Source organism: Doryrhamphus excisus, chromosome 4 (genome assembly GCF_030265055.1).
Source record: "Doryrhamphus excisus isolate RoL2022-K1 chromosome 4, RoL_Dexc_1.0, whole genome shotgun sequence".
NCBI classification, from domain to species: Eukaryota; Metazoa; Chordata; class Actinopteri; order Syngnathiformes; family Syngnathidae; genus Doryrhamphus; species Doryrhamphus excisus.
Window position 1 is genome coordinate 16,161,620 of NC_080469.1, and position 12,608 is coordinate 16,174,227.

General features: G+C 42.3%; 1 protein-coding gene across 3 annotated transcripts in view; it reads right to left on the reverse strand.

Annotated features, from left to right (window-relative positions):
* sema6a (sema domain, transmembrane domain (TM), and cytoplasmic domain, (semaphorin) 6A) overlaps positions 1 to 12,608 on the reverse strand; it is a 126,719-nt gene that overhangs the window by 19,201 nt on the left and 94,910 nt on the right. For 2 of the 3 annotated variants that reach the window (XM_058070581.1, XM_058070582.1), the window contains exons 14-17: positions 10,117 to 10,257; positions 9,966 to 10,040; positions 3,191 to 3,249; positions 1,343 to 1,363 (exon numbers count right to left, since the gene is read on the reverse strand). In XM_058070581.1, the coding sequence (XP_057926564.1) occupies positions 1,343 to 1,363; positions 3,191 to 3,249; positions 9,966 to 10,040; positions 10,117 to 10,257 (296 nt within the window). Of the gene's footprint in view, positions 1 to 1,106; positions 1,128 to 1,342; positions 1,364 to 3,190; positions 3,250 to 9,965; positions 10,041 to 10,116; positions 10,258 to 12,608 lie in introns of all 3 variants that reach the window. The other variant, XM_058070580.1, reaches the window with a different exon arrangement.

Consider the following 12,608-nt stretch of genomic DNA (forward strand, 5'->3'; position numbering starts at 1 on the left):
GAACTGAATATATTTTCTACCGCTTATACTAACGAGGGTCGCGGTGTGCTGGAGCCTATCCTAGCTGTCTTCGGGTGAGAGGCGGGGTACACCCTGGACTGGTGGCCAGCCAATCACAGGGCACATATAGACAAACAACCATTCACACTCACATTCATACCTATGGACAATTTGGAGTCGCCAATTAACCTAGCATGTTTTTGGAATGTGGGAGGAAACTGGAGTACCTGGAGAAAACCCACACATGCATGAGGAGAACATGCAAACGCCACACAGAGATGGCCGAGGGTGGAATTTAACTTGGGCCTCCTAGCTGTGAGGCCTGCGCGCTAACCACTCGGACACCGTGCAGCTCTTATGTCAATCACACAAGCCTAAAAATCTATTTGTCTAACACTAGTATTTTAATAGTAGTACAACACACTTTAAAGCATCTTGTTATGGACAATGAGTACTTTTAACAGTGGTTAACTTCCTTTTACGCTTATACAATAGTTGAAAATGTTTTATTGTTGCTAAAAACAATCATCATTATGTCCTGCTGATGGTGTCAGCCAAAATGGAGCATTATTATCTTTTAGCAGTCATAATATGTCGGTCGGATTCCGGTCATGGTGAATATTATTTTTGCATTATTATAACATTAGTGGGCCCAGAAGAAACAAGCTGCAGTCCCCAAATGGCCCTCGGGCCAGACTTTGAACACCGATACTGTGGATGCTGTTGCGGACATCCGCTCATGTTGTCATGTCTGTTTGCATTATGTCTTGTTTCTTCGTAATGATATCATCTGATGGGAGATGTCATCATTTTCAGACATCTTTTCTCCTCTCTGTTGATGTGCTCCTGGGCCATCAGGGCCTTTAACCAGCAACAAACAGATCCAGCTCATAAGTGATGCAAAGGTCAGGGCTAATCAATGCATTTGCTGAGGGGTTTACGAGGGGAGGGAGGGTGTTAACATAGGGGATGACAGAATCACGATTAAAGATGCTCCTATTTCTAATTCCTTTAGAGGGACCACCAAAGGGAGGGGGGGGGGGGCTGCTACAAGTTGGTGGTGGTGGGGGGTGAAATGGACTGGCCATGATTGAGTGTTTCATTACCTTTATAACTGGAAGGAACGTCTATCAAAAAGAAGGAATGACATAAATTCAGTGAAACATCCGCTCGTTAATAACCCCGTCTTTACAAGTGGGAGGAGTTTTCATTTCCCTGAGAGGGAACAATTCAATGAGGAGATGAAGGGGTGTGGCTGGACTTCAACAGCGTATTGGGGATAAAATCTGTCTCTCTCTCTTATTTGATTGCCTTTTTTTTACGGTAAATGTGGGGTACTTACCATTCAGTGCCACAAACGTATCTGAAAGTAGAAGAAGGGATAAAGAAAAAGTACATTATGGCATGAAATTAAGAGCTTTCACACCCTCAAAGACATTATAAAGAGTTTCTTAAAGGTACTAACTTCATAGGTGAAATGGACCAGTATATAAACACTTCCAGCTAAAAGTATTGACATCCTTGCTATTTAATATTTCCCTTTCTTATTTTTATTTTGAATATGCTGCTATTTTGAATATATATGCTAGTGCCATTCCTAAGATTCCTGCTAACTTATCACATAATCTAGACCAGGGGTGGGCAAATATTTTGACTCGTTAACAAAATTGTCCGGGGGGCCAGAACATATACCGTATTTTCCGGACTATAAGTCGCCCTTTTTTTCATAGGTTGGCTATTCCTGCGACTTATACTCCAGAGCGACTTATAAATGAAAAAAACTGTTTATGTTACATAAACACTGGACACCTTTTCTGTTCATGTTTATTTTTTGTGTAGCTGAATAACCATTGTGTTAGCATATCTTACACTTATTCAGCCTGTACTCTATTCTTGTTAGAACTTGCCTTCCAAGATGACGTAATGTCTGTTTTGGTCAAGTAGTTTGGAAAATGAATTACCCGCAAAAAATGCGACTTATACTCCAGTGCGACTTATGTATGTTTTTTTCTACCTAATTATGCATTGTTGGCCTTGTGCAACTTATACTCCGAAGCGACTTATAGTCCAGAAAATCCGGTATTTAACACGCACACACACACTATTTTATGCTTATAATTTTCCTTGAATTATTTGTCTAATTTTATCTGTAAAAATGTTATACTATCAGCTGTATGTTCTCATGTCCCTTATGTCAGGAGCACTTTAAACATCAAACCACATCAAACTATGTCATTTAATTTTACAGTTTTGTTGTTTTTTGTTTTTTTTTTACTAAATAAGACATCCGACTTGCAAGTCATGTTGCCAGTTTGTATGTTAAAAGTTGAAATACTTGCAACTGGCAGGCCGGACTTAAATTCATAGTGGGCCTCATGTGGCCCCCGGCCTATAGTTTGCCCACCCCTGAACTAGACCAAACTTCCCCTCTCCTCAGTTTAAAGGCAAAATATATAGATTTTTCTTTCTTACAGTGAGAGAGTAAACAGACCAAGGTGAGCAGCACTCTAAAAAATGTTTTTCGGTGAGTAGGGAGGCATAGCAGCTTGAGAAAAATAAAAACACATTTTTCATACCTGCAAACTCGAGATGTGTTTACAGGCAAAATGAATAGATTTTTAGTTCCTAGTGAGAGAGGGAACTTTTCTTCACTGATTCCTCATTATTCTCTATTGCATGCTCCAAATGATGTAGATTGATAATAAGACATTGAAGACATTTCCACTATATTCTAATGACCACACATTGAATAGCGAGTGTATAACAGCTGACAATTCAAGTCAACTTCTGACCAAAGGGTGATTGCGTTGAGAGTTCTGTGGCCTGTTTTGTACTCCTAAAATGTGTAAAGTCCTTTTTCCCCACTGTGGCGCTGAATGTTTATGTGACAGTTTGCAAGAAGGAAGACAGTCTTTGCGCCACAGGGTACAGAACTCCACTGACCGGGGGGAGTAAAGATGCAGGAGGGAATGAGAGGCGAATGGGGCAGATGGATGGAAGATGCTGAAAGAGAGGATTGTGAGGGCGGAACAGATGGGTGGAGGGAAAAGGTGACGGCAGCGAACACGGAAACATTAGATCGAGTTAGCAGAGAGAGATGGTTGCACTGTGTGTGTGTGTGTGTGTGTGTGCGTGTGTGTTACGGGATGGTAGTGAAAAGGAAAGACGTGAGCGAAAAGGGCCTGCTTACTTTGGCAGTCTCCCAGGCCATCTGTGTTACCATGCTCCACGTCCTGCTCAAAGGCTGATCTGCAGGGAACAGAGACATCATGGTCAGCAGCGGGAAGCGGGCCAAAGCCGACACGTCGAACCGAGTTACAAAGATTCAGGAAAACAACAAACAACGAAAAGCATCCTTCGAAGCGGCGTATTTCTCAGAAGGAGCCTGCGGGACGCCTTCAACTGGAACGCCATTAAAGAACACCTAGAAGGCACCCTGAAGGTCTCAAGACAGAGGTTATGATGCAGGAAGAAAAATCTATAACTGGCATGGTTGTGGTGATACCAACAGATTTATGTGTTATTTTAGTGCAATGACTATTCTACGAGACCTTTCCCCTATTTCTCATATGCTTCCCAATCACATGCTTTGAGCCCTGAGCGCTGAGGTGTAACCGGGCCCTGTGAGAGCCATCACATGACACACAAGGGGCGAGAGAGTTTTAGAGATGCTATTTTCTGCTACACAATCTGCACACAGACCTGTTTTCAGCCTGAAAGACCACCAAGCAGGCAGCAGATCTGTGAAACAGAGCGGACCAACTGTCAAGTGGGATCGCTAGTCACGCATGACAGCCTTCCTCACCCACCACTGGTTACAATTACGGCATGAAGATACTTTTCTCAAACCACCCCCAATCCCTGTTGTAGAAAATGTGTAAGCCCCACCGAGAAAAGATTCAACAAAGACTAATCAATTACTCTTTGAAACCATAATAATCATTTCTCAGCCCAAATGCAGTGCCACTATTTTTTTTTTTATCGAGCACCACATTTCTTCACAGTTACTGTAAACCCTTACCCCCTCTGAGCATCGGTGCCACATTTTTTTTTTCTTCGGCTGTTATATGAAAGAAATCAAACATACTTGGACTTTTAGAGCAGCTTGTAGGATTAGGCCATCAGACTGCTCAATGCCAAATAAGCCTTTAACAACTTTAAATTGTTGTTATTTATTCTAAATTATTTAAATTATTTGTACAAATTACTGTTTACGCTGTACATTGTTGTTCATATTTGATGTAATCTATTTATTCTCCACATTATTATTTATTATTAAACGGAAGCCAGGCAACAACATTTCGTTGGCAATTTCACTGCTGTGTTGTTGTGCAATGACAATAAAGAAAGTCTATGTCTATGTCTATTTGTAGGACACAATCACTACGTCGCTGTTCAAGAAAAGCATGTCCAAATCTCCTCCCAAAAGTCATACAATTTGGCCATACATGCTTCATGGTATGTGAGTTTTTACTTATGATCAGAAAAACAAGCAAAATATAATATTGTGCATTTTCATAAAATTTGAAGATACGCACTGTGTGAGTGGTTAGTGCATAGGCCACACAGTTAGGAGACCTGGGTTTGATTCTCCCCTCGGGCATCTGTGTGTGGAGTTTGCATGTTCTCCACGTTTGTGCATGGGTTTCATCCGGGTACTCCGGTTTCCTCCCACATTCCAAAAACATGCTAGGTTAATTGGCGACTCCAAATTGTCCATAGGTATGAATGTGAGTGTGAATGGTTGTTTGTCGATATGTGCCCTGTGATTGGCTGGCCACCAGTCAGCTGGGATAGGCTCCAGCCCCCTCGCACTCCTAGTGAGGATAAGCGGTATAGAAAATCAATGAATGAATGCTTAAGGCTTAATTATATGTCACCCAAAGTCCAGTAAAGGAATAAACCATGTATACCATCATGTTGGACAGGATCTGTGGTATCAATGAAAAAAAAAAAAAGTGAGGTACTACTAGGTGGGGGTCGCCAACAAAATGATTTTGACTCCATTTTGTTTTCTTCTAACAAAGAAAGCAAATGTTTGTGTTTTTTGTATTGTACCAAAATCATCAAATTTGGAGCTACATATGTACCATTTTTCTTTTGAGAAAAAAAAAACATTTTACATTTAAGCAACGTGCTTTACGATGCAATAAAATATTACATACACCATAATGTTCAGTATAGAGTTTTTCTTGGACAGCACCAGTGGCATGATGTTATATGGAAAAATAACTACTAGTCATTTGTTGCGAGGCAAACTTTGTGGGGCATCAATTTTAGTGTCTGTGGATTAAAAAGCATGTTTTTCTTTTCGTCTTGACATAAATGTGCCATTTTTGTGGGGCTCTTTGGTTTAAACAACATAAACCTTTACAAATACATACTTCAGGATATGTGCCCCAGCGTTAAACATATGGAAACTTCAGCCTGGTTTTCTGACTAAGGCCCTGTCCACACGTAGGCGTGTATCTGATAGAAGTTATTTTGCCGTCATCATCACGAGCCTACAGATATCTGGCACTAAAAACGAACGTTTAAAAAAAAAAATCTGTATATGTGTTTGGGTATGGAAGCAAATAACCGGCGTTTTACATTTCATGTGATAAAGTATACTGTGACGTCACACATGTGACCTGTGTTTACATCAGAAACAACATGGATGCCCACAGAACTGCATTGGTAGCTATTATTGAAGCGCTTTTTGCTTGCTTGGCCCAAACATTGAACGTTGGTGGGAGTCATCCTCCTGGAGGAATGGTGCGACAATTTCTGAATGTCACAGTCCTCACTGTTGTTGTTGTCTGTGTCAGTCGCATTTATGCGGTTACATGTGGACACAATTTTTTTCATAAACGTAGAGGTGGTTTTACAAAACACCCTGCTCCGTGTTGACAAGGCCTCACACAGCTATAAAAGGTCAAGGAGATCTGGCAGGAACACAGTTTGTCAGAAGCACACTAGAAATGTAATATACGTGTAAATGTTTCTATTTAATCCCCAAATTAGTCAAGAAATAACAAGTTTATTCCACCAAGCGCCCCCTGTTGGATCTGATGGACCACCACTCACTGGTTCCAACCAAAACACAGATAACCTCTACATTTCAAATCATATCTACCTTATTATGATCAACATCAGAATCTGACTGTGATGTAACACATGTGAAAGTAAACGTAGTGGCTGCGTCATTCACAGCAACATGCTCCCGCACTGCAGACAGTTCAGCTGGGGGTTAAGATCATGCATATTTAAATCAATCTCTACCGTACATTAGAGGAGGTTACACTGACTCATTGGTGATTTGCATGTAAGGTGTGATGTAGTAGCACAGGAAGGAATTAGGATGCTCAGAGCAGGAATTATATCAGGTGTGTTTTTGTTAAATATTCACACCAGAAGGTAATTGATCAATAAGAATTAGCAGTTGCCCATTTGGAATTTCTGGCTTTCATTTGCTATACAAGTACAGTAACTAAACCTTAAAGGGGAAGTGCAATTTTGGGGGGAATCATTTACAGTCCTTAGGTGAAACATGAACATTTATTTTTTCCTAGCGCGAGAAAATGAGTTAATATGAGCTAGCTAACAACAGATGCCATGGGAAATACCTATTTTGATGCTATAGACATCACACAAAAACAAGCTACAGCAATATTATTATTGCAGCAAAATGAAATATTTTTTCAATCTCACGAACTAACACAATGCCTCGCCAAACGCTCATTGCCTCATGTGCATTGTCAGCTAGCTCATATTAACTTGTTTTCTTGCGTTATAATACACAGAAAAAGGGAAATAAATATGTGTTCATGTTTCACATAAGGATTGTTAATGATGGGCAAATCCCCCCCCCAAAAAAAAAGTTCAGTTCCCCTTGCACATACTGTTTGCATCATATCAACTGCAAAATCATATGAGATCACGTGAAGGGACCAATGGTGGGGTGGGCTGGTGACTGGGGGCCATATTGCAGCTTTCAAGCTGCTTATATTAGAGGCATAACTCTAACATGGCAAAAGACAGATGGAAGTAGAAAAAAGAGGAGGACGCGTGCAAGCCAGAGAGACAGAAAATGTTAGGGGAAACAGGAAGTAGATTGATACAGAAAATGAACACAGGGCAGTTTTTGCTAACAGATTTGTTTGCTTTTCAGTTGAGTTGAATACAGGTTATGAGCTTGTGAACTTATTATTGTGGTCTCACTTTTTTGTACGGGGTAGTGTTCAATAAACAGTATATCTACTGTATGTACGTGAAAAAAAGGATAAACTAACGATATCGCTTTTTAATAATAACTGGCAAAATACTGTGCTGTCCTGGTTTTTGTTGCATGTCTGCCAAAGCGGGATTTGTACATGTGCATTAATCCATTACTTTACGATCCTTTTTAGTGATTTCCTACTGAATTCTTGTGAGAACACTTTACGGACAGAGAAAGGGAAGAAGCGAGGCGAGATATAACTCTTCAATACTGACAGCTGGTCAGTGCCTTCATACTCAACAAAACACCTCAAGGGGGGTCGGGTTAAGGCTTGCACAGAGAGACAGAATGTGATGACACCTGTATACACCACAGAGAGCTTGTTGGTGTTGGTGGGCTGTTGTGTGTATTAAAAACAAACATATCAACGCCGGAGGCTGCTGTCTCGCACTGCTGACTGACGCTTCTACTGCGGGGAATCGTGTAATATTACAAGTTTGTGCTACCTGCACACATAGGTGTTACCTGGCCGAAATTGCACAGGCTCAGACTATTTACCATCTGCCTGCGCAATTAGGTTGTTTAACAGAACTCATAAGATCCACTCAACCTGGTTTTATTGTTTACATTGTGTGAGCTGGCTGCACGATGGATGTGTGGTTAGCACGAAAGCCACACAGCTACGAGACCAGAGTTTGATTCTACCCTTGGCCATCTCTGTGTGGAATTTACATATTCTCCCCGTGCATGCATGGGTTTTCTCCCGGTACTCCGGTTTCCTCCCACATTCCAAAAACATGCTAGGTTAATTGGCGACTCCAAATTGTCCATAGGTATGAATGTGAGTGGGAATGGTTGTTTGTCTATATGTGCCCTGTGATTGGCTGTCGACCAGTCCAGGGTTTACCCCGCCTCTCGCCCGAAGACAGCTGGGATAGGCTCCAGCACGGCCGCTACCCTCGTGAGGAAAAGCGGTAGAAAATAAATGAATGAATCGATTGTGTGCGCTACAAAAAAAACTGAATTTCCCATCTATCTATCCAACCTACTGTATTTTACGCTATTATGTCTAGATAGATAGACCATGCGCACGCTTAGCTGGCTCCTTGGAACTCAATCAAAGGGGTTCCCCAGCTCTCTTTGCAAAATAATAACAGGATGGATGCGACTTTTGGCTCATCATTTTGCAGCATGGGGATCACATTCATTCAAATGCCAGTCCTTTTGTTATGACTTCATGTATAAAATGTTCTTCCCCGCCACAAAGCTCCATGTGCTGTTTGCTCAGGGAGTATAGTCGAGCTCTGTGTCCAAGCTACAGCCACAAAATTTTAGTCAGCGTGACCATCAAGTGTTGCCTGGGCTAAGCAGCCAACCCCCAGTAGGGCGGCATACAGCACTTTCCTTCCATTCAGCCCTCCAATAGCCTATGCAGCAGAGGGAAATTGTACTTACACACCATAAAATTAGAAAGCTCAGCGACATGTCAAATCCACAGATGAAGGCTACCAGGCATTACAAAAAGGTGGAACGTCGGATTGGAAAAACTTGTAAAACACTTGTATGGCCTTATACTCTTGCAGGGATTACCTTCAAATGCACTGGACCAACATACTCGTTAAGCCTAAAATGGAGGTTGGTTATAAAGTACAGTATTTCTTCCAGCTTGAACTTTCGCTCTCATATTAATGTTAAATTATTTCCATCTGTCTATTGCATGCACCACTTGTGAGAAGCTGGAGGGAGAGATGGGACTGATCGATTTCCCCCCCAAAAAAATCTTCAAACAAATCTCCTGAATAATCCATTAAATATGTAACATTTATTCCACAACTATAATTTTTTTTATTGGCTATGTTGATACTGTTGGCCCATTTAATTGCCACTAAAAAAATTCCCATGCTTTCCTCAATAAGTGCATCAAGTCATTTGAGTGTTGATATTTGTACAGGCAACCTTCAAAATAAATGTACATTCATCGCCATAGCAACTACAAAAAAAAGGAAAGAAAAAGAGAGAAGTGGAGTGAAGTGGTCTGTGGTTAAAGGCTACACTTGTATGGTGCTTTGCTACCTTCAAGGTACTTTAAGTGCTCTTAAAACATCACTTCACATCATTTTTGGTCTAGAAATTACAGTCTTTACAATATAGTACATTACAGTACAATCAACCCCAAATTGTATTGTGGAGTGACAATACAATCTTATTCCATATGTGTCTTGTTTTATATTGCAGTTAAATAAAACGTTAAAATCTTGTTATTGTAGACACCATAGTGCATCGTCTCATCTTGTGAGTGTCCCCAAAACATGCATATTCGGCTAACGGGGTGACTTTAAATTGTCCTGGTTGTCCAACCGGGTCCAACCCGTGACCCTAATGATGAAAAGCTGTACAAAAACTGTATAGATGGTTGTCCTTTTCTAACTAGGTGCAGGTTAGAGGTGCCATCATGTCCAAGAGGAAGGACGTTTTTCCTTAATGGCATCATGAAAACCTGCAACTTCAAAAGCCAACATTTGAGTGTCTCGCTTCTTAAAAGTGGGGCATGATGATAGATAGGGAGATGATAGATTTTTCTCACGTTTGATGCTCATAAACTGGCTCTAGGGACGCATATTAGTGTCGGAACATCATTAAAAAGTCTAATTTGCATACGAGCGGAACATTAACATGCAGTGGGAAAGGGCCAATTCTCTACTTAAAGATCTGGTCGCCCTTTCTCAGCCATTGCTTATTAAACAGTGTGACTGCAGCGACTTACTTGGTGTCAACCACTTGTCTGCAGGCTCCTTCTGCCACCCAACCACAGTAAGGATCCCTGGAGGCAATACAGGACCTGAGAAACACACAAAACACATCACACACTTGTTGTTGAGGTGAAAGCATGAGACTGTTGTGGCTATCAAACTTACTTCTTGCATCTCCCGTGTCTTTCACAGCGAGACAACGGCACTTTGACCACACAGGAGGTGAACGCAACCCACAGGGTGCGACCTTTGGCGTCGATCTGCATGCTGACAATACGCTTGTCCTCAGCGCCGTCTATGCTGCATCTACAAGAAGGAAAAGAGATGACAGGCTGAGAATGAATAGGTAAGTCTCCAGTACGTGAATTGTATCAGAAGTGAAAATATGTATCAGGACACCCCTATGAATAGGTGTTAATTTGCTTTAGAAACTAAACTGTTGTATAGGGGATAAAACTGACTCTTTTAAGGTGCTAAAAGTGGCTACTATTAAAACCTGGCAAAGGAGCAAACTCTGAGGTTGAGATGAGATAATGCTGGAATCAAGAACATGAGGTCACGGGTGGAATGGGGCATAGGGGAAGATAAAGAACAGGGTGATACTGATACAACAGATGGCCACAGTGAGCAGTCAGCAAATAACACTGTACTTTACTATTAAATCCACTAACACCATCCACCCCCCCACAACCATCCACAGCCTCTGTCCCTGCTAGTCTTTGTCTGCTCGTCCCCATAGGAGAGCACTGTAATCCCTTTGGGCGTGCTCGGCATCTTTCTTTCTATCCCTTCTCTCCAGCCTTTCCTCTCCTCCATCCTGGGATTAATCCCCCCTCCCCACCCCCGTTTGTAGTGTTTCTGTGCCGCATTAACATTCTCAATTAGGGCTTAGAGTCCATCTACACTGGGTAATGCTCGGCAATCAGGTCCGTGCTGATCCAGCTAACGCCAGCCAGAGGGTAGAAGGCGGGCAAAGTCACTTACTGTACTCGAGTGATGCCAGATGGCCCATGGCCGACTGCTGCTCAGCTAGCCGGGGGAGCGGCGCGGTGAGAGAAAGAAGGCCACATACAGGAAGGAGACACAGAGAGGAGAGAGGAAGGGAAGGAGGCAGAGCCTGCCCTTCATCCCTTCCATAAGGCTCGTCACATGGCAGCAGTATGTTGGAAGCTAACCTCCGTCAAGTTCGGGCAAACTGCTTCCCTTCCTCATAACAAAATAAGATTTCCATGAATTTTGACAGACGGGGGTGGCAGACAATCCAAGGATAAGCCACAGTAATATTTTGGTGCAGGTCTGGCTAAATGTCCACATTATGGACTTTATATTTGCTTTTTGCCATCTGGATTAGGGCTTAATCTCTGATGATTTGGCGATATGGTTGCTATATTTAGCCAAAGTTAAAGTCAGGAAGTGTTTCTTGCGCACCTTCAATTGTACGTATATAAGCACCGCAGTGCAATGCCAGTCTGAAAGCTGCATAAACTCCTACACAATGCAGCCCAACCTCTTGCAGTGACGGCACCAAGAAGGCAGAGCTTGGACACTCCTCATTCGCCTGCCAAAGAAACCGAGATAGTCTGGCTCTAGGTGTTCAAAACGTGGCCAAGGAGCCATCTGTGGAACGTTGCTCATTGAATAAAACCAAAACCCAGCAAAAGTGGAAAATAGAGCAAAAAGGCATAATGTAACTAGAAAAAGTTAGTAAATTTAATTCATTCATTTTCTACCATTTATCCTCACGAGGGTCGCCGGGGGTGCTCGAGCCTATCCCAGCTGTCTTCAGGCGAGAGGCGGGGTACACCCTGGACTGGTTGCCAGCCAATCACAGGGCACATATAGACAAACAACCATTCACACTCACATTCATACCTATGGACAATTTGGAGTCGCCAATTAACCTAGCATGTTTTTGGAATGTGGGAGGAAACCGGAGTACCCGGAGAAAACCCACGCATGCACGGGGACTGTTCAGCCTCGGTTAAGGTCTGTTCTACTGAAGGGCATTTTCAAAGTAGTAACATAATGATAGTTGTTACAGTCCCTTTTCCAGAAATGACTTTCTTCAGGCTTCCGATTGCCTAAATTGGCCATACAGTTAAAAAAATATGTGGACTGAATTTTTTTTGTAACCTTGAACTGGGGAAAATGTTTTAAAAATAGCCCAAGAGAATAATACACGCTACTTATTTCCATGACTTCTCTATGATGTTTGCCTCTGTTATTTCTCCCCCTCCCCCGCGTGCGCTGCTGGTCATTCATCCGCAACCATTACCCCACCACTAAACATTTGCCTTGGCTGAGTCAAAATGTGGTTGGATTTGACTTTCATATGCCGAATACACAATGGCGCTTCATTCTCTCAGCGGCCATACACAACACACAGAGACATCTGTGAATGCACTGGCAGCCATGTCATGTATTAGAGCCATCTCACCGTGCCTGGCTCTGAAGACAGACCTCAATGGGAGTGTGTGCATGTGTGTTTCCTTTAATCAGCCATGAGTTTTTTGGAGGAGCTGGGCTCTGCTGTGGTCACCGACCACAACGCTACGTTCTCCAGAGCCTCGGGGTTGATGTCTTTAATTTAAGAGCTGTGGTTGGGCATAGTGTAACCTGATGAAGCTCTTTCAAATGATAGAGTAGCCATCTGCTTG